Source organism: Callionymus lyra, chromosome 9, assembly GCF_982586985.1.
Source record: "Callionymus lyra chromosome 9, fCalLyr1.hap1.1, whole genome shotgun sequence".
NCBI classification, from domain to species: Eukaryota; Metazoa; Chordata; class Actinopteri; order Syngnathiformes; family Callionymidae; genus Callionymus; species Callionymus lyra.
In genome coordinates this window covers 19,501,530-19,523,537 of record NC_141826.1, presented here as the reverse complement: position 1 = coordinate 19,523,537, position 22,008 = coordinate 19,501,530, and the positions used below count along the sequence as shown (strand labels likewise).

At 43.6% G+C, this 22,008-nt stretch overlaps 2 protein-coding genes across 4 annotated transcripts; one reads left to right on the top strand and one right to left on the bottom strand.

Annotated features, from left to right (window-relative positions):
- The first annotated feature begins 63 nt into the window (after positions 1-63).
- On the top strand, positions 64-9,189 carry tbc1d2 (TBC1 domain family, member 2). Its single transcript, XM_087798513.1, has 15 exons — positions 64-272; positions 1,105-1,726; positions 1,789-1,906; positions 2,379-2,577; positions 2,691-2,981; positions 3,612-3,725; positions 3,783-3,893; positions 3,982-4,151; positions 4,753-4,870; positions 4,932-5,132; positions 5,212-5,399; positions 6,155-6,275; positions 6,346-6,531; positions 7,238-7,359; positions 7,428-9,189. Exons 2-15 carry the CDS (start codon positions 1,168-1,170, stop codon positions 7,633-7,635), a joined length of 2,706 nt encoding a protein of 901 aa, XP_087654639.1. The 5' UTR covers positions 64-272; positions 1,105-1,167; the 3' UTR covers positions 7,636-9,189.
- Positions 8,452-20,280, bottom strand: slc44a1b (solute carrier family 44 member 1b). 3 transcript variants are annotated; one of them, XM_087798516.1, is made up of 15 exons: positions 19,543-20,276; positions 18,545-18,634; positions 16,253-16,395; positions 16,029-16,165; positions 13,638-13,731; positions 13,401-13,570; positions 13,239-13,328; positions 13,014-13,168; positions 11,944-12,299; positions 11,721-11,877; positions 11,570-11,653; positions 11,276-11,413; positions 10,973-11,209; positions 10,817-10,912; positions 8,452-9,269 (listed from the first exon to the last, which is right to left on the bottom strand). In XM_087798516.1, the coding sequence occupies exons 1-15, from the start codon at positions 19,582-19,584 to the stop codon at positions 9,246-9,248; spliced, it is 2,013 nt and encodes a 670-aa protein (XP_087654642.1). In that variant the 5' UTR covers positions 19,585-20,276; the 3' UTR covers positions 8,452-9,245. The 3 variants fall into 3 exon arrangements, with proteins under 3 accessions (XP_087654642.1, XP_087654640.1, XP_087654641.1); XM_087798514.1 differs by lacking the exon at positions 8,452-9,269 and having other exon boundaries at positions 9,284-10,912; positions 19,543-20,280; XM_087798515.1 differs by lacking the exons at positions 8,452-9,269; positions 19,543-20,276 and adding an exon at positions 18,939-19,203 and having other exon boundaries at positions 9,284-10,912.
- Between the last annotated feature and the right edge of the window lie 1,728 nt (positions 20,281-22,008).

Sequence of the window (22,008 nt, the reverse complement as noted above, 5' to 3'; positions counted from 1 at the left end):
CTCTTACTTTGAATGTGTAAACCGGATGCAGCGTCAAGGAATCTTGTCATGACTTGATTGTGAAGTAACCTGGATTGATTCACCGGGCGGAAGACTGCGTGAGAAGACGCGGTACCAAGACGCTCTCTCTCATACACAAACACACACACACACACACACACACACTCGCGTAGTCTCTCACTTTCTCTCTCACACACACACACACAGACATTTTTTAAACTTTCTTCAAGGCAACTGTCCGTCAAACCTGTGTTACAGCCACGCCCCCTAAGGTGAGTACTTGTTGTGAAAGTTGGTTTTCTCGGCTTCTCACCAGGAAACCTCTTCAGACTTTTACTGTGAAACGTCTTGAGACTTTAACTGTGACTTATTTTACTTAAAAAAAATATATTTTAAAACTTCTACAGACCTTTACTGTGAAACTTCTTCAGGCTTTTACTGTGAAACGTCTTAAGACTATTACTATTAAACTTCTTCAGACCTTTAGTGTGAAACGTCTTAAGACTTTAACTGTGACTTCTTTCACTTTAAAACGTTTATTATGAAACTTCTGGAGACCTTTACTGTGAAAATTGTTCATGCTTTTACTGTGAAACGTCTTAAGACTTTAACTGTGACTTCTTTCACTTTAAAAAGTTTATTTTAAAACTTCTTCAGGCTTTTACTGTGAAACGTCTTAAGACTATTACTATTAAACTTCTTCAGACCTTTAGTGTGAAACGTCTTAAGACTTTAACTGTGACTTCTCTCACTTTAAAAAGTTTATTATGAAACTTCGGGAGACCTTTACTGTGAAACTTCTTCGGGCTTTTACTGTGAAACGTCTTTAGACTATTACTATTAAACTTCTTCAGACCTTTAGTGTGAAACGTCTTTAGACTATTACTATTAAACTTCTTCAGACCTTTAGTGTGAAACGTCTTTAGACTATTACTATTAAACTTATTCAGATTTTTACTGTGAAATTTCTTCAAACTTTTACTGTGAAACTCCTTCAAAAACCATTACTGTGAAACTTCTCCAGAACTTTATTTTGTAACGTAATCACTCACACTTTTTACTACCTTTCCGTTCCTGTCTGTGTTCTGATCCGGCTTTATTCAGCACCACAGGAAGTTCTGGAGCTGGTCAGTCTGACAGGAAGTGTGCCGCACTTGTCCCAGGCCCATGGAGTGGACCTCCAAAGACCTCCCATGTCCCCCACAGACAAACCAAGGCCCCCCGAGGGCCACCCAGGACATCGAGGACTCCGGCACCTCTAGCACCCATCAAGGGCCCTTGAGTCCCTCAGAGAGTCTTGAAAACCCCCAAAAGACTGACCTGGACCAAAAAGAGAGCCACCAGAGTCCCGTCCATGACACTGCGGTCGGTCCCACGCCTCTGGACAGAATCCCCTCAAGAGAGTCCAGACTCTCTGGCTTTCTACAGAAGCAAGGGGGTCCGCTGAAGACCTGGAAGTGGCGCTGGTTCACGTACGAGGCCACGCAGAACCAGCTGCTGTACTACCGCACGCAGAACGATGTGACGCCGCTGGGCCAGGTGCTGCTCACCAGCGCCACCTTCACGTACCCGCTGCAGGCCGAGTGTGGCACCTTTCACATCCAGACCCCGGAGAGGACCCTGGTGCTGAAGGCACTGACCCAGAACCTGATGATGTTCTGGCTGCAGCAGCTGCAGCAAAGACGCTGGAGTCACCCACAACCCACCTGCACCCCCGAACCTCCAGGTGTGTGTGTACATGTGTGTGTGTGTGTGAGAGAGTGTTATCAAAGTTCTTATTCTGTCCAGATGAATTCCTGCCGGTTCTGAAGGGGCCATCGGGTCTGGTCGGGGAGGATGTGGACGTCCCTTCACAGCGCTCCAGTCTGACCAACCTGTCCTTAAAACACCCAATCATCGAGCTCCAGTGAGTCACATGACTCACACCTGTGGAAGTCTATCAGTGCCATCATTTTGAATGGATTCATTTAACATTTTAAATGTTGAAATATAAAATTCATCTTTTTTTCCGGATCATTTAATATAGTTTAACTAAATTTTTATTCATTATTATTATTAATATTTTTAAAATAATTTCAATTATTATTTATACTTGTGTTTCAACACCGTTTTTTTGATTCTGACTCAAATTATTCAAAATTAAAATTTTCAAAATTATTTGTTTTCATTTGTAGCCTTTAAATTCAATATTTATTCAATAATTAAAAAACAAAAAACAAATGTTCAATCTTTCAATATAGAAACTGTTGAATTGAATTATTTAAAAGAAATGAATAAATGCATTAAAAAAAAAATTCAGAGTTTAAACTTATGTGTATTTTGTCGTTGTGTTATGCTTTTGTGTGTTTGTATCCATCTGTGTGTGGTCATGTGACTAGGAACTCTGTCCACCACCTGCGCCAGAGGTCCTCTCAGGACTGGACCGGGGTCGAGGTGGCCAGTCTTTCCGAGCCGCAGGCTTCGTCCCCCGTAGCGCCCCTAGTGGATGGAGCTCAAAGGCGGCGGCAGCAAAGTCCCTCTGGTCGATCAGAATCAAGGACCCTTCAGTTTCTGGAGAAGGAGGTCAAGGCCCACAAGGTGATCAGGGATTTTCAACACCTCAATATTTTGATGCCACTGATATTACTCGGTGCTGGAGGTGTTTTCTATTGTGCTTGTAGACACTGACTTGTTATGTTCTGGACCTTCAGGAACTGGTCCAGGTCCTTCACAGAGCCCTGGAAGCGGCGCAGCTGGAGAAGAGGAGCTGTTCCGAGTTCCTGGCCGCCGAGGGGGAGCAGCAGCGCCTGGAGGTTCTCCGGCACCGCGAGAGACAGCTGGTGGTCCTGAGGCAGCAGCTGGAGGAGACCAGGAGTGAGCGGGAGGAGACGCGGGGACAGCTGGAGGAGTCCAGGAGGCAGTTGGGGGACAGAGACCTCCAAGTGGAGGATCTGAAGGAGAAGATCCAGATGCTGATGGAGAAGAACGATTTGAATCATGAGGTTTGACATATTCTCTCATCCAACGATCTGTTGGTGTATGTTTGTCTTTGTTATTGTTTTATCTCTCTTTAGATGTTCAAGGGTTTTCTATTCTTTTTTTCTCTCGTCGTGTTTCTTCAACTTTTTACCAATATTTTGTCTAATTGATTTCTCCTCAGAAGTTTTGTCCAATGTTTCATCCCAGGTTTTGTTCGATGTTTTGTCCCATGTTTCTTCCGATGTTTTGTTCGATGTTTTGTCTTATGCTTCGTCCAATGTTTTGTTCGATATTTTCTCCCGTACTGTACAATGTTTTTTCCGATGTTTCGTCCCATGTTTTGTCCCATGTTTTATCCGATGTTTTGTCCCATGTTTCTTCTGATGTTTTGTCTAACATTCCCTTCCACGTTTCGTCCCAGGTTCCGTCCCATGTTTTGTACGATGTTTCGTCCGATGTTATTTACAATTTTTTCATACGATGTTTTGCCGGATGTTTCGTCCGAGTGTCATCTTCGATAACGATATGTTCTATTTCTTCAGCGCTCTTTCATGAATTCATTAATTAAGTTTGCAATATGTATGTATAGAATATCTTCATCATTCATTCAGCTGGGATGTTGCGTGGAGACTGTGACCACCATTTTGCATCAGGTGATCCTGAAGCTGTCCGAGAGAGTTCCTGACATCCCGTCCCCGGACATTGACACGATTCCGCATCCAGAACCTCCGAGCTCCAGAGTCCTGCTGCAGCTGGAGAACCTGAAGGTGTGAAGATGCACATATACATACGTGCACAGATCTGATCTCTGGCGCCTCCTGCAGGATGACCTTGATGCCTACAAAACCCAGAACCAGTTTCTGAACTCTGAGATTCATCACGTGACCCACCTGTGGAGGCGGAGCTGCGAGCAGCAGCAGGTCCTGATGGCGAAGGTGTTCATCCGTTTACCTGCCGGCTCGTAAAAAAAACAAAAAACAAGATGTCCGCCGGCAACGAGTAAAAACTTGTGTGACTCGCCAGTGTTCGTGTCTGGAGGCGGAGCTCTGTCAGCTGGAGAGTCGGCACCTGGAGGTGCTCAGGACCCTGCAGAACCAGAATCTGGACCAGGAGGAGCGAGCAACGGTCCAGGACATGATCCAAGCAGCGCTGAGAGGAGACCCCAGGGGTCCGAGTGGCACCCGCGTCCACTGGTCAATTGTTAGGTCCAGATGCACCAAAGGAATGTTGGTCCAGTCACATTCTTTTATGGTCCAGACCCGGTCAACCCTTTGTGACTTTGGTTCTACTCTTATTTCCCTGACAACTTTAATTAGACACAAAATTCCCTTTTTATTAATTAGATGAAACTTTTATTAATGTATACTTTACTTATTTTTACCTACATATTGTCATGTTTTTTTTTTACAATTTACCGTTAAGTTATAGATTGTTTCGTGTTGAGTTATGAAATATGCCAGGGTCTTAAACGCACCATCGTAATCCCGACGTCACTGAACACATCATTCGTGTGTAGCCAGTGGGTTTCAAAGTTGTGGCGCTAGGGGGACCCCCAAAAATTGAAAGGGATAAGGGAAGAATGGGATTTAGTAAAACCTGATTTATATATATATATATATATATATATATATATATTTAAATTTAACATTTGCCATAAACATGCTACATGCTAAAGTTACCGATGCCTAAACACATCACCTGTGATAATTACCATGTAGCTTGTCGCTAACTAGTTAGCATGACAGGTACGTCTCTAATATTTGCTGTACTTCAAACTCCCGTTTGCGTCCTCAGGGACTACGATGAGTATGGGTTTAAAATCCTGCCGGACTACGAGGTGGAAGACATGAAGCTTCTGTCTAAGATCCAGGCGCTGGAGATCCGAACCCACTACATCCGGAACCAGAACCAGGTGTGTAGACCAGGGCTGAAGAGAGTCCCAGGGGTTATGACGGTGTCGGTACACTCTGCAGGATGGAGCGGAACGTACCCTGCATAGCCGCTGGGCCCAGTACCTGACTGGACGATTGGACCAGGACCTGGTTCCATCCCCAGAACTCAAGTCTCTGCTCCGGGCTGGAGTACCACGAGAGTTCCGCCCTCAGGTGTGGAGCTGGCTGATCAAGGCCAGAACCAAAACCCTCAGGGAGCAGCACCCGGATCGCTACAGGCAGGTACAGGCCCACATCCAGGAGCCCCCCCCCCCCCCACCCCCCGGTCCGGACCCAGTGACGATCTCTGGTTCTGTTTCAGCTTTGCGAAAAGACCAGAACATCCTCTCACCCGGTACTCCGGCAGATCCAGCTGGACATCCACAGAACTCTGACCACCAACCAGAACTTCTGCTCGCCCTCCAGTCCCGCCCTGCAGCAGCTGCGCCGCATCCTGTTGGCCTTTTCCTGGCAGAACCCCACTGTGGGGTACTGCCAGGGTCTCAACAGGTGACCCAATCAGTGCCATCAGAATATTGGATTCATTTAACACATTTTTAATGTTGAAACTTTGAATTTTTTAATTGAAATATTGTTTTTTAAGCATGGAATTCCTTTTTTAAAATTGAAATAACAAATTTCTATATTCTATATCTATATTTTTTAATAATTAAATGAATTAAATTGTTGGGTTTTGAGACTTTTAAGGATTCTTTTGAATTTTCTGTAAAATGTATTTGTGTTCACATGGTCCACCGGGACATGAAATTTGGTTTTGTGACATTTATTCAATTTTTCAAGAAATTGATTTGTTGGGGGGAATTTTGATCCAATCAATTTTCACTTTTTCATGATCTTTTCCACTTCATAAATGTATATTTTTGATTTGAGTTTAATATTTTTATTCCGATTATTAAAATATAAATGTGTTGGATCATTTATACCAACATTTTTATATTGAATTTAAAAGGCTATGAAATAAAAAATAATAAGTTTCAAATATGTATTATTTATATATTAGAACATCTCTATGTGTAAAAAAATATATATTTAAAATTGTATCTAATAATTTAAAAAACTCAACAAATTCAACCTTTCAATGAACTAATTCTTGAACAAATATTTTGCAAAAAATATTTAATGCTAAAAAAGCAACATTTAAATAAAAATAAAAATAAATTAAACCTTTAAAAAAAAACGTGGCACTGATATACTTCTCTATGTCGTGTATCTCCTCTGTCATGTGACCCGTCTTTGTAACGCAGGCTGGCGGCGCTGGCTCTCCTGGTGCTGCAGAGCGAGGAGGAGGCCTTCTGGTGTCTGGTGGCCGTGGTGGACTCCATCATGCCTGCGGACTACTACACTCACCAGCTCGTGGCGTCTCAGGTCAGCTAACTCTGCTTGGTTTATAGTCCCAACCGTTCCCTCCTTTTCTCTTCCTCCCTCCCGGGTCCAGGCAGACCAGCGAGTCCTGAAAGAGTTCCTGCTGGAGAAGATGCCTCGCCTGAGCCTCCACCTGGACCAGCACGGAGTCGACGTGTCACTGGTGACCTTCAACTGGTTCATGGTGGTCTTTGTGGAGAGTTTGCCGAGTGAGATCCTGCTGCCTCTGTGGGACTCCTTCCTGTATGAGGGCAGCAAGGTAACACTAACGCACACTGAGACACACAAATGCAATACATTTCGTTAACATTTTGTATTTGGATTTTTTAAAATAATTTAATTTAATAATTAGAATTATTTTACTTTAATAATTGAATATTTTCAAAATAAATTAATTTAAAAATATATTTTTTAAATTTGTAAAAAATTGTATTCGTTAAATTATGTATACAAAGAGTGCCACCGCACAATATCAAACGAGTACCGATCTACTTGATAAGACCATAAGCAAGTCATACAACGTGCAGACGATCATGTGTACTTGACTCTGGCGTGTCAGATTTACAGACCACGTGACTCTTGACGAAGTCGTAACTGCTTTCATTTGTTTTGAAACCAAAATATATCCAAACATCTGCTATAAAAGCTGCTGGAGTCGACTGTATCCTCTCATCTCGCAGTATTTTATTGTTCCGTTTAGCTACGGAGGACGTAATTACTGCTGCCATCTAGCGGCCGGGCGTTTCTTTACACACAAAAATGAACAAACGCTGTGAATATTTGCATGTTAATTGTGAATTTGTAAAAAATATATTTATTATATTTAATAAACATAAAAGAACTATAAAAAAAACAATGTTTAAATTGATAAAGTGCTGTTGAATAATCATAAATAATATTTAAGTGTACTGATATATTCGTGCCCTCCTAGCATCCGACACACGTGACTTTGGTTCTGGTTCCAGGTGATGTTCCGGTTCACTCTGGCGCTCTTCAAGTACAAAGAGAACGACTTCCTTAAGATCAACAACAGCGTGGAGATCTACAGCTACCTGCGCTTCTTCACCAAGACCGTCTCGGACTGCAGGTACGGACTTATCCAGGAGTTCAACCTCTTCAGACCCCCCCCATGACACGGAGGTGTGCCTCGTACAGGAAGTTGAGCAGCATCGCGTTCACGGACATGAATCCGTTCCCCGGGCGTCAGCTGAAGAACCGGCGAGCGTTTCACCTGGAGCGCCTGCAGGGGGAGCTCCGAGAGGCCGAGGAGCAGCAGCGGGAGTTCCAGACCGAGAGGCCGGAGCCGAGGGACCGGGACCTGGACCTGGACAACATGATGAGCGAGGACGACGAGGACCTCTGACCTCACGGAGCTCTCGTATGGAAGCAGTTCAGTGCCAACAGAATATTGATACAGTGTTGAATTTAACATTTAAAATGTTTTAATTTAATGTTGCCTTTATAAGCATTTCATAAAAAATATTATATAAGTGTTTTATTATTTGTATATCGGCAGTTTTTTATGTTTTAAATTGAATTTAAAAATGAATGATTTTTACACATTCAATATTGTTTTTATCCGTAGCCTTTTAATTCAATATAAGAAAGTTGATTTAGTAACCAGACATTTCTGACGCTTTAGAATCCGCCATGATCATTTTACACGGCAGTAGTACTTCATCATCACATGGTCGTTCAGACATCCCATGATTGGCTGAAAATCCAATCAAATACCTTGGTATTCTTTTGGTATTGTGGATCTATTATACCAACATGTTTATGTTGAATTTAAAATGCTATGAATTTAAATGAAATACTTTGATCAAGGTATTTGAATATAAAACTCGGTAAAAAAAAATCATTCGTTTTGAAAATTTTCCAAAAGTTTTATTCAATTTTTAAAGAAGTAATATTATTCAACAAATACTTCATTGCTACAGTGCTTAAAAAAACAACAACATTCCAATAAAAAAAATCCAAAGTTTCAACATTTGAAATGTTAAATTCAACCATTCACTTTTCTGGTGTCACCGATATACTTCCATAGTCTGGATCCTTTTAGGACTTCAATGCCCAGTTCTTCGTCGCCACAGGAAAGACAAACATGCAGCCTCTACGTCACTTCCTGTTTCGTGTGGATTAACTCGTCGACAAACTTCTACAAAAAAAGCTGCGTGACTCACGGTTCAAGTTTTCTTTATTGTTTTCCTACAAAACAGTCGACGTAAGAAATAATAAATATAAAAACAAACCTGAAACGAAGAAGAAAAAAAACAAAGTTACAAGTTTTGTCGCAACCTTGCGCGTCGATGCCGTCCAGTTGGTCTCGGCTCGTGTGGGGAAAAAAAAGGTCCGACCGCTCTGCTCCTGATTCCGAAGTCAAAATGATTTAGTTCTCAAGTTAACTGATTTTAAAACGTGGAACCCTCCATTAGTGTCACGTGGCACTCATTAGACGTTAATCACCAGGTGATCCTTGTGTCAGGTGATCGGTTGAAGTTCGAACCGGATAGGACACTGGGAAACTTGTACGGTTGCCTGGCAGAGCAACAACCAGTCAAAGGTCTCGGAACATGATCGGGATCTAGACTTCGTAGATCTTGTCGCCGGAGACTCGTGGAAGCGTGAAGACGTGTTTTATTGCCAACCAATAAGCTGCCGCCTCCACAGGAAGCTCCTCCCACTCCAGTGGTTATACAGTGAAGCAGGCGTCCGTCAAACTCCAGACAGGAAGTGGACAACGGGTCACGTCCGCGACAGGTGAGGGGGTGAAAAAAAGGACGGGCCATGGTTAGTGCTTTAGAAAAAACGACATCACTAGAAAAAACATTTGCAGCGCTTCCATAAAGTGCTCGTTGGTTACGTTTTACAGTTCGTATTAAAGTTTCCCTGGAGTCGAACCGTCGTAAACATGTCACACGTGAAAATAGACTTCTGGAATGTCTCTGATCTTTAAAGAGTCGCCAAAGTCGCTCAGACCGAGCTCGTCCCCGGAGCCTGGAACAGGAAATGAGACTCGTCACCAGGTTACACAAAGTATCACACACTCGGACACACATACACTCACACACACACAGGACAAAATGTTTTGGGGAAAAGAAAAAAGTGAAATGGAATGTTCGTTAAAAAAATACTTTATTAGTTACACGTACAAAAGAAGGAAACACAAGAAAGGATAAAGAGGCAGAGACAACGATGGAGAAGACGATGATAAAGGCTTCAAGTTCAAGGTCAAACCATTGGTTAGCATGACTTGCTAGGCACATGAAAGCATGCCTTGGTAATCAAACTGTTCGCTCGTGAGCAAACATTTGATAGATTCACTCGTAAGCTCACATTTCTTTGCATGTCTTAGCGAGTTAAGATATTTTGAAACCGTCATTGGCACAAATCTGTTAGCATGCTTTGGTTAGCAGACGTCTTATAGCATGCCTTAGTTAGCACACGTCTGATAGCATGCTTTGGTTAGCAGATGTCTTATAGCATGCCTTAGTTTAGCACACATCTGATAGCATGCTTCGGTTAGCACCCGTCTTTTAGCATTCCTTGGTTAGCACACAATTTGGTAGCATGTTTGATTAGCACACAATTGTTAGCATGTTTGGTTAGCACACAATTGTTAGCATGTTTGATTAGAACACAATTGTTAGCATGTTTGTTTAGCACACAATTGTTAGCATGTTTGATTAGCACACAATTGTAAGCATGTTTGGTTAGCAGGCATCTGATAGCATCCCTTGGTTAACATGCACACGTTTTAGCATGCCCTGCTTACCAAACATCTGTTAGCATTCCCAGGTTAACGTACATCCTTTAGCGTACCTTGGTTAGCAAACACCCTATAGCATGCCTTGGCCAGCACTGATCCTAGCATGCTTTGGTTCACATACAGATGTTAAGTAGGCCTTGGCAAAAAAGCAGCCATCCTAGGTTATCTTATAACCTTTATAACCTTTAGCTGTATCTTGGTTATCACACCACCATCGGTTTTCATGCCCTGGGTCACGTTGACATTATTTAGCATGCTTTACTTACCAATACATTAGCGTGCCTTGGTTAGCATTCACCCTTTAGCATGCCTTGGTCAGGACACATCTTGTAGCATGCCTTACTTAGCAAATAAATGTTAGCATCCAGGTGGGAGTAGCATTCTGTAGCATTTCTTGGTTAGCCCACATCTGCTAACATTTCTTGGTTAGTGCACATCCGTTAGCATGCTTTGGTCAGCAGGGGTCTGTGAGTGTCCCGCAGGCGGCGTCGACGGAGGCAGGTTTGGGGGCCCCTTGGGTGGGGGAGCCGGGCGAATGCAGCAGGCTGACGAACAGGAAGAGGGTGGAGGTGGGCAGGTAGATGCACAGGAAGAGGACAAAGTCCTCGCTGAGACAAAGGACGAAACCGCTCGGTTCCGTCAGCACCCAGTCCATGAACACGCCCACCAGCAGGTAGTACACCTGGAACTCGTGAAGCTCCTCCCACTCTCCGCCCTCGGCCTCGTCCGACAGCCTGGTCTGCTCGTCCACGCTTCCCCCTCCCCCGTCACTCACCATCGGTCTTATCTCGGCGCCCTCGGACACAGACTCCTTCACGCGACTCCTCCCTCGTTCCACTCGACCAAATCGCCGACTGCTCTCCACGAACTCCTGCGGAAGAGATGTCGTACGATAGACGTCACACGTTCGTCTCCTGAATTAAGGACTCACCATTAGCGCCTTGTCCATGAAGAACTCCCTCCCTGGCGTGCCGTCGTTGTACTTGGTGTCCACGGCAAAGCATAGAAAGAGGACGTCCACCACGATTTCAAAGACCGACAGGAAGCAATGAGACACCAGGAAGGAGAAGAGACACACGATGATGAGCGGCAGCAACCACTCGGCCAGGTCTCTCTGGTAGTTGAGGAGAAGAACGCCGGCGAACGCTGTCGTCGTGACGATGAGGATCTGTCACACAATAAACGCTCGTGGTCAGGTCATGTGACGACGCCGAGCGATGACCGACTCGCTGACCTTGCCCAGGAAGAGAACGAAGTCTCCGACCGCGTTGATGGTGGCGACCCTCAGAGCGTTCTCCACCAACAGGACGAAGGCGTCGCGTGCAGACGTGCAGAAGCTACTGCTGTTGATCGCCGTCGCCGCGTACGCATTCTGGGGACCACAAACGGAGAGTCCTGAGACCACTTTCTGGTTCATCATCCTGGTTGACCACTACAACTTTCTTAAATTGACCACTGTACACTATGATCTAGGCTTACTGCATAGTCCACATTGATAGACTGATGGACACTAGACCCTGTGCCTCACCTGGTTGAGATAGTTGAGGAACCTCTCGAGGCACCAGAGGCAGCAGATGCAGCTCTTCAGTAGACAGCGGGCACAAGAGTTCTCCTGGTGAGGAACACAACAGTCAGAACCAGGGGAACCTTCTTCCAGAGTGAACACCCTGACCCAATACCTTTCCCTTCAGCTGGTTGTGGATGTAGATCAGGACCAGTCTGGGGACTTTGACTAGAGTGATGATGAAAGAACCTTTAGCGACGGTTCCCAGGTGGTACCGGACCAATCGCCACACGGAGGACAGGATGGGGGTCACTGGGAGACGGTTCTTGTCCCTGAGTTCACAAACAATGTTACCGTCACACACACTATACCCCAGACTTGTGTGTATGTGTGTGTACCTGGTGAAGTAGTAGGTCACCACAGCTCCAGCGACGATCATCTGCTGGCACGCCAGGATGAACTCGCTGATCCAGACTAGGCCGACAGCATGGTACCAGGTCAGGTACTGCAGCGAACCCGTAAGACGGAACTCGGTCAGTCCTGACTCCTCACTCTGGACTGGGTTCCCACTGGTGCCCAGGAACAACAGGACAAGGACCCAGTAGATCCAGAAGACCAACAGAGCCAGGAACGTGAGGAAGGGCTGCAGGGTGAGCAGCGGCAGGTGGATGAAGACCTTCCCGGCCACGTGGAACAGAGCGATGGTGAGAGCGACTCGCTTCCTCATGAACGACATCAGGAGCAACAGCACCACCTGAATCAGAAAACCGTCAGTGACCTGTGCTGGGTCTCAAATCGCATACTTCGTGTACGTAGTAACTAGTAACAAATTCTCAACAGATAGTATGTCTCAAATCAAACACTGCTGCTACACACTAACAGGAAATGACCCAACAGCTTCTTCTTCTTCTACTATTTAACGATGATTTCAACCAACTTTAGGAAAACTATCAACACCTGCTGGCAGCACAGGCACGGCACTCCTCCTCACCCTAGTCTCCATCTACACGTCATCACTCCTCTTTACAATCATCTCCTTCACCATCTCCATCACTCCTCCTCACACTTGTTTCCTTCATCACCTCCATCCCTCTCCTCACCCTAGTCTCCTTCACAATCTCCATCACTCCTCCTCACCCTAGTCTCCTTCACCATCTCCATCACTCCTCCTCACCCTAGTCTCCTTCACCACCTCCATCACTCTTCCTGAACCCTCTAACATTCCTCCTCATACTCGTCTTCTTCACCACAACCCTATATTACTCTTCCTTACTCTCGTCTCTACCTAACCATCTTCCTTACTCTTCCTCACACTTTGTTCGTCACCACCTCCATCACTCCTTCTCACCCTAGTCTCCTTCACCACCTCCATCACTCCTCCTCACACTAGTCTCCTTCACCACCTCCATCACTCCTCCTCACCCGCCTCCTCTCGTGCTCATGTTTTGTTACCAACAGGTTGACGTACGGTGAAGACGGTGGCGGAGGCGGCGTACACCAGCAGCGCCTGTCCATTGTCCCCGCTAAGCTCCTCCTCCTTTGTGGTTTCCTCTCTAGTCAGTTTGGTGTTGTTTCCATAGAGACGGTCATCAATGTAGAGCCACCAGAGGACGCTGGTCCCCGCTGCAAAAACGCACACAAAGATTCACCACCAAGTCATTTAGACTTCACCCGAAACAGGAAGTGACCTTACCCAGAGAGCCGAGCACGACCGCCGCCGTCAGGATCCAGACCAGGACGGCCGAGATGTAGCGGATGATCATCATGAGCGTCATCGACAGAACTGAGGGGAGGGGGTTCAGAGGTCAGGTGGTTGGTCGTCACCCTGACAAGGTCGGACCAGGTGGAGACTCACTGAGTGCGAGGACACAGAGTCCCACGATGACCTCCTTGCTGGCGGCGACACCGGCGATAAGTCGGTGCAGGACACTGTTGTCGCTCACGAACGTCACCACGGCCTCGGCGAACTTAGCATAGCAGGAGACGTCCAGTGGCGTGCAGCGGTTGAAGAGCGGCAGCGGCTTACTGAGGGAAAAGGTCAAAGGTCACGGGAAGAAGATGCTGCTACAGGTTTAATACGATCGTGACTCACCTGGGAGGAACCGGAAGTTTTGGGCACTTAGAGAATCTCTCTGGAAGACTAGGGTACTTGTGACCCGCCAAGTCATAGGAGCACAACTCTGACCCTGAGGGGACGACATCATTATCATCACCATCATTATCTTCATCATCATCATCATCATTATTTTCATCATCATCATCTTCATCATCACCATCATTATCTTCATCATCATCACCATCATTATCTTCATCATCATCACCATCATTATCTTCATCATCATAACCATCATTATCTTTATCATAATCATCACCATCATTATCTTCATAATCATCATCTTCATCATCATCATCATCATTATTTTCATCATCATCATCTTCATCATCACCATCATTATCTTCATCATCATCACCATCATTATCTTCATCATCATCACCATCATTATCTTCATCATCATCATCATCATTATTTTCATCATCATCATCATCACCATCATTATCTTCATCATCATCACCATCATTATCTTCATCATCATCACCATCATTATCTTCATCATCATAACCATCATTATCTTCATCATAATCATCACCATCATTATCTTCATCATCATCACCATCATTATCTTCATCATCATCACCATCATTATCTTCATCATCATCATAACCATCATTATCTTCATCATCATCATCTTCACCATCATCATCTTCATCATCATCATAACCTTCAATATCACCTTCTTCCTCATCATCCTTTTCATCACAATCTTAATAATCAAGATCATCATCATCATATTTATCTTAATTATGTTCATCATCTTCGCCAATCTCATCATCATAACCTTCAATATCACCTTCTTCTTCATTATCATTATCATCATCGTTATCTTCATCATCATCCTTTTCATCACCATCATTTTCTTCATCATCATCATAACCTAAAATATCACCTTCTTCTTCATTATCATCATCATTATCTCCATCATCATCATTATCTTCATCACCATCATAACCTTCAACATCACCTTCAACATCACCTTCATCATCATCATCATCATCGCCATCATTATCTTCATCATCATCATAACCTTCAATATCACCTTCTTCATCATCATACTTTTCATCACCATCTTCGTCTTCATCATCATATTTATCTTCAATATGTTCATCACAATCATCTAATTCATCATCATAACCTTCAATATCATCTTCATCATCATCCTTTTCATTACCATCTTCATCATCAAGATCACCATCATCATATTTATCTTCATTATGTTCATCATCTTCACCAACATCATCATCATCTTCATCTTCATCATGATCATCATCACCTTCAATATCACCTTCTTCATCATCATCATCTTCATCATATTTATCTTCATTATGTTCATCACAATCATCATCTTCATCATCTTATTCATCATTATAACCTTTAATATCATCTTCATCGTCATCCTTTTCATTACCATCTTCATCATCAAGATCATCATAATCATGTTTATCTTCATTATGCTCATCATCTTCACCAACATCATCATCATCTTCATCATTATCATCTTCATCATGATCATCTTCATCATGATCATCTTCATCATGATCATCATAACCTTCAATATCATCATCCTTTTCATCACGATCATCATCTTCATCAACATTATCATCATCTTATTCATCATCATAACCTTTAATATTATCTTCATCATCAGCATCCTTTTCATTACCATCTTCATTATCAAGATCATCATCATCATATTTATCTTCATTATGTTCATCATCTTCACCAACCTCATCATCATCTTTATCATGATCATCATAACCTTCAACATCATCATCCTTTTCATCGCCATCTTCATCACGATCATCGTCTTCATCATCAACATTATCATCATCTTATTCATCATCATAACGTTCAATATCATCTTCTTCATCCTTTTCATTATATTTATCTTCATTATGTTCATCATCTTCACCAACATCGTCATAACCTTCAATATCATCTTCAACATGATCCTTTTCATCGCCATCTTCATCATGATCATCAACATTATCATCATCAAGATCATCATCATATTTGTCTTCATTATGTTCATCATCTTCACCAACCTCATCATCATCATGGTCATCATCATAACCTTCAATATCATCTTCATCATCTTCATGATCATTATCTTCATCATAATTTTCTTTATCATCATAACCTTTAATATCAACTTCATCATCCTTTTCATTGGCATCTTCATCATCATCATGTTTATTATCATCTTTATTAACCTTATGGTCATGATCATCATCTACATCATTATCATCCTCATCATCTTCATCTTCATCATTATTATCTCTATCATCCTCATCTTCTTCATCATCATCAATATCTCCTTATCATCATCATCATCATCATCAGCTCTCCACAGCCATGTGACCTCACCGTTGACCATGGCGAACCTCTTCAGGTCCTGGTAAGTCAGCAGCTCCTCAGGGGGACACAGGGACACGCACAAGGCCAGAGACTTGATCTTCCTCTGGACGATGTCGATGTTGCAAGGGTCCAGGAAGAAGACGAACCTGCAGAGCGAGCGCAGTGATGTCATCACCTCTCATGTCACGCCGGGCCACAGTTTCACTCCTGGTCTCAGAACCAGGAGAACCTACTTCCTGTCTGTGTGGTCCAGGCCACTAAGTCTCACAGCCTCCAGTGGCTCGTTGCGTCGACCACACGTGTTCCCATAGCTGTCGTATCCGAACACCAGCCGAGCAGCGCCGCCGGTAACGATAGTGAAGCCGCAGATGAAGCCCTGGAGGTCAGAGGTCGGGTCAGTGTGGGTGAGTCGGGATGGTGTCAATACTCATGTCACCTCATTAACTCTGTTCAATGTGGATGACTTGGTTTATTTAGTTAACCTTTAGTTAGACCTCCATAGGGATCATTAGAGTTTAATCTATCTATCTAACTCAGGCAAAGGTGGAAGATTCTGTTCATATAGTTAACTCGGGTCAGTCTGGCTGACTTGGGTCGATGTGGATGACTCTAAGTATATTAATTAACTCGGGTCAGTGTGGATGAATCGAATCATATAGTTAACTCTGGTCAGTATGGATGACTCGGGTCATATAGTTAACTCGGGTCAGTGTGGATGAATCGAATCATTTAGTTAACTCTGGTCAGTATGGATGACTCGGGTCATATAGTTAACTTGGGTCAGTATGGATGACTCGGGTCATATAGTTAACTCGGGTCAGTATGGATGACTCGGGTCATATAGTAACTCGATTCAGTATGGATGACTTTGGTCATATAGTTTACTCGGGTCAGTATGGATGATTCAAATCATTTAGTTAACTCTGGTCAGTATGGATGACTTGGGTCATATAGTTAACTCTGGTCAGTATGGATGACTTGGGTCATATAGTTAACTTGGGTCAGTATGGATGAATCGAATCATTTAGTTAACTCTGGTCAGTATGGATGACTGGGGTCATATAGTTAACTTGGGTCAGTATGGATGACTTGGGTCATATAGGTAACTCGGGTCAGTATGGATCATTCGAATCATTTAGTTAACTCTGGTCAGTATGGATGACTTGGGTCATATAGTTAACTCGGGTCAGTGTGGATGAATCGAATCATTTAGTTAACTCTGGTCAGTATGGATGACTTGGGTCATACAGTTAACTCGGGTCAGTATGGATGAATCGAATCATTTAGTTAACTCTGGTCAGTATGGATGACTCGGGTCATATAGTTAACTCGGGTCAGTATGGATGAATCGAATCATATAGTTAACTCGGGTCAGTATGGATGACTCGGGTCATATAGTTAACTCTGGTCAGTATGGATGAATCGAATCATTTAGTTAACTCTGGTCAGTATGGATGACTTTGGTCATATAGTTAACTCGGGTCAGTATGGATGAATCGAATCATTTAGTTAACTCTGGTCAGTATGGATGACTGGGGTCATATAGTTAACTCGGGTCAGTATGGATGAATCGAATCATTTAGTTAACTCGGGTCAGTATGGATGAATCGAATCATATAGTTAACTCGGGTCAGTATGGATGACTTTGGTCATATAGTAACTCGGGTCAGTATGGATGAATCCAATCATTTAGTTAACTCTGGTCAGTATGGATGACTCGGGTCATATAGTTAACTCGGGTCAGTATGGATGAATCGAATCATTTAGTTAACTCTGGTAGGTATGGATGAATCGAATCATTTAGTTAACTCGGATCAGTATGGATGACTCGGGTCATATAGTAACTCGGGTCAGTATGGATGACTCGGGTCATATAGTTAACTCGGGTCAGTATGGATGACTCGGGTCATATAGTAACTCGGGTCAGTATGGATGACTCGGGTCATATAGTAACTCGGGTCAGTATGGATGACTCAGGTCATAGAGTTAACACGGTTCACTGTGGACGACTCTTTTATTTAACTCGGGTCAGTACGAATGACAAGTTTGGATGACTAGTATTTGAATTAATTCGGGTCAGTGTTGATGACTCAAAATGTTGGATGACTCAAAATGTTGGATGACTCAAAATGTTGGATGACTCAAAATGTTGTCACTGCATCAAGTTTAAATGACGCCGGTCACTGTGGATGACTGTTGTCTGTGTAAATGACTCGGGTCCGTTTTTGATGACTCGAGTCATTTTGTTCTTTTGTTCTCTCAGTGGATGATCCCGAAAAATATGGATGACTCAGGTATTTTAACTCACTCTGGTCAGATCGAATGACCCTGTCCGGGATGGATGACTCGGGTCAGTTTGGATGACTCGAGTCATTTAGATGACCTGATGAATTGCATAGGTTAGCACGACCCAGATCAAAAGGGGGGAGACTCGGGTCAGAGTCGCTAACTTTCTCTGTCGCTTCAGCGCGCTTCTGTAAGGTCTGTGTTCTGATGGGTACTGTGTTCGGTTCGGATGCTGTTACCATGCCGACGCAGAAGACGGTGAAGAGCAGGAACCAGGGCAGGTCGGTGCAGCTCCGGTCCTCCAGCGGTCTCCATTCTCTCTTTGTCCTCTGAAACGACACACAAACACTGTTGTGTTGGGCTCGGAACCAGGCCTTCCTCGCGCGCACACACACACGGCCTTCGGGCGCGCTTTGTCCCTATATCATCCTCTCGCGGGTCACCTTCATGTTCCGAGTTTGACCCGGGATATCGGGGCTCGTCATCGGGCCTGTGTTGGTGTTGGGTAATGAGATTAACGGGTCCTGACTCTAATCCCGACTCGGCCTCTAACTCACCGGGAACCGAATCTCTGTCGCTCCCGACGGTGGGACACCCCTCTCGGATGAAAGACCGAACCGGACCCGGACTTACCTCCGCGCTTCCACAGCATCCCATTGCAGTCACGGTGGACGAGCCCGCAGCTCCGCGGAGCCTCAGCGGGGACTGGAGCGCGACGGGCGGGGGATGCGAGCGGCCAGGACCGGGGGGAACCGAGCCCGGAGCAGAGGCTGTCCCGGCGAGTCAGTGTGAGCGATCCGGTCCGCCGCGGCTCATGTCGCTGGATCCTGCAGCTGCTGGTGGCGAACGCGCATAAACGGGCACGGATTTGTCCACCGAACTTCCTGCTGGACCGTCAGGTGCAGCGGCCATTCAGATCAGTGCGCATGCGCCGGACAGCTTCATACAGCTGGTGCCAGCGCCCTCAGATGTCGTATTTGGAACTGACCAAGAGGTGGCGCTATTAATGCACACGTCGATGAGACACACGAAAACAAACAACCAGTCGAGAAATAAAAATTGTTCTTTGATACTCTTTTAGATTCTTCTCCTTTTACATGTAGCAGGTGACCTGTGAGTGCTCATCTGATTGGCTGCTGCCCCCAGGTGAGCCCCTGTACCCCCATTTGACCCCACATCACAAAAAAAACAGCTGTTGTTGAAGTTCTGACTGTGACCCACAAACACAAGGTTTTACCTTCCTCCGGAGGGAAGCCTGCTGAGAACCTGGTGACATCATCCTGGTGGTCCAACTGTCTGGACTGTGCCGATGAGACCTGGCGGGTCCTGGTGGTCCTCACACAAAGATCTGGGCCTGCTGAGGGTGTCCTGCTCACATGAGTCAGTTGATGTGATGAAAGAAAAGAGATGAAGGTCCGTTCGAAGATAGTCGGTCCTGAAGCTGGTCCTGGTCCTGGTCCTGGTCCTGGTCCTGGTCCTGGTCCTGGTCCTGGTCCTGGTCCTGGTCCTGGTCCTGGTCCTGGTCCTGGTGCTGGTGCTGGTCCTGGTGCTGGTCTTGCTGGTTTTCTTGTCAATCTTGGGACTGAAGTGATTCACGCCAGGATGCCCAGAACAGAGACCTTTTGTCCTGTTGTACCAGGCTGTGTGTGAGTGTGTTAGTCAGTGTGTGTCTTTGTGTGTGAGTGTGTATGTTTGTGTTTTTAAGTGTGTCTTTGTGTGTTTGAGTGCTGTGTGTAAATGTGTCTTTGTGTGTGCGTGTGCATTTGCTGTGTGCGCGCATGTCTGAGTCTCTCTATGTATGTGTGCACGAGTGTGTGTGTGTGTGTGCATGTGCTATAAGTGTTTTTGTGTCCTAATGATAATCAGTTCGACTGTGATGAAACGTGACATCAGCTCAGCTGGACTGTGATTGGTTCGGACAGAAACGGGAAGTGTGTATTCATGACTTTTCACCCGGTGCTGAGTTAGCAGTTCGATGACGTGACTTGTGAACACCAGAAGTGTGACTCCAGGAATTCTCACAACAACACATTTGTGTACCTCTTCAAATACCTCTGTACCTCTGTGTGTGTGTCGTGTAGATCCGTGTGTACCGGACCCACTTATTATGGTGACACCGGGGACCCAGTTTCAAGAATCTACAAATATTTTTGTTCAAGTCGATTCACTCTTTTTTGATCGTCCATTTTCCTCAAAAGAGTCAAACATTCTGTCCAAGTTTTTTTTTGACATATGTAATTTTGTAAACAAATAAATCTGATTACATGTTTTGTCTATTTATATTGTGTTTATGATGACAAAGTCTGACAAGTTAGAGACGGTTTTAAACATCTCAAAATCGTTTTTTTTCCTGCAAACTACAACTGTTTGAATCAAATACTAGAGCAGAGTTCTGGAAGTGATGGATCCAGAGCCACACCTGGATCCCTTAGATGTGACTCATGCAGAGGATGACTTCGGCGATAAAAACAATAATAATGTAGACGAATAGTACACATTTAAATAATATAGATATTACTTTTTTAATGAGTAGTTGGTGTTTTATAATTGTTTAGTGTAGTAATTTCTACGCAGACATAAAAAGCTGTTTTTTAATTCAATGTTTCTTTTCTTGAGAGATAAACTTGAACTAATGAATTTAACTTTCTCCATAAGCAACATTTATTGAAGATTAAAAAAAAACTATACTGTTATTTAGCTTATTCAACGTTTTAAATCGCCAATATTTTCTGTTCAATCTGAAGCTAACGTTTATATTCAAATTATTATTATACTCAACCGTGCCTTATATAACGTTATATATGTATATATTTATATAAACGTTAGATTTGGGTGGAGTGCAACAGACATTGTTGCTCTGAGTAAGTAAGTAAGTAATTTTTATTTGTATAGCGCTTTTCCAGACCAGGGTCACAAAGCGCTTAAACAATCAAAACATTATTCAATAAAGTATATATTTTAAAGATCAAGATAAAACTGATAACACAACAGGAGTTCCAGAAAATCAAGGAAAAGCCTGAACAGTAAGTTATTTGTCTCGACATTTGTGTTTCTCTGTAGCTTTTGTTACATTTATTATTGTTGTTATTGTCGTTGTTGATAATGGTTGTGGTAATTGATGTATACTTCTTTTTTTTTTAACAATGTAAACAAACATCTTTTCTCTTATATTCGATCCAATTGTTTCCATTTAAGACACAAAGAGTGTAGTTTGTCATCAGTTGTCATATCAATATCATAAGTGTGTGCGTGAGCCCCTCTGTATGTTTATCGGGAATGTGAGTGTGTTAAATCATTTCCATTCAATTTCTTTATATATTCATCGTTGAACCTGTTTTTAAATGTAATATTTAAACTCTATAATCAGAAACTAACCTTTAGATTAACTTTTTTTTTAAAGATCTTTGATTTTTCTACATTTTCTGAACATTTAAAATAACAAAACAACAAAAATACATGTTTTTCAACATATAAAGAGCCTTTTTTTTGGGCGATTTGTCTTCAAATAAATCAGACACTTTAATACTGATTGATGTTTAGTATTGTGAAAGTTGTTTGTGTGTCCGTGTACAAAGCCCAGCTACACACACAGTATTCAGTTCGCAGACTTTTATTTATCTTGACTTTTACTCAACTTGAAAGCGCGTCTTTCACTTCTGCGCGTGTTAACCGGAAGCGTTGATCGGGCACAAGTGTGTATTCG

Bases quoted from the DNA above. Each gene is read 5' to 3' on its own strand.
- tbc1d2 (XM_087798513.1), top strand. From the start codon at position 1,168: ATGGAGTGGACCTCCAAAGACCTCCCATGTCCCCCACAGACAAACCAA. The intron at 3,894-3,981 runs GTGTTCATCCGT...GTGACTCGCCAG, and splicing joins AGCAGGTCCTGATGGCGAAG to TGTTCGTGTCTGGAGGCGGA. The intron at 4,871-4,931 runs GTGTGTAGACCA...TACACTCTGCAG, and splicing joins ACATCCGGAACCAGAACCAG to GATGGAGCGGAACGTACCCT.
- slc44a1b (XM_087798514.1), bottom strand. From the start codon at position 19,584: ATGATGTCACCAGGTTCTCAGCAGGCTTCCCTCCGGAGGAAG. The intron at 13,571-13,637 runs GTGAGTCACGAT...CTTTTCCCTCAG, and splicing joins AAACTTCCGGTTCCTCCCAG to TAAGCCGCTGCCGCTCTTCA. The intron at 11,654-11,720 runs GTATTGGGTCAG...GTTCCTCACCAG, and splicing joins ACAACCAGCTGAAGGGAAAG to GAGAACTCTTGTGCCCGCTG.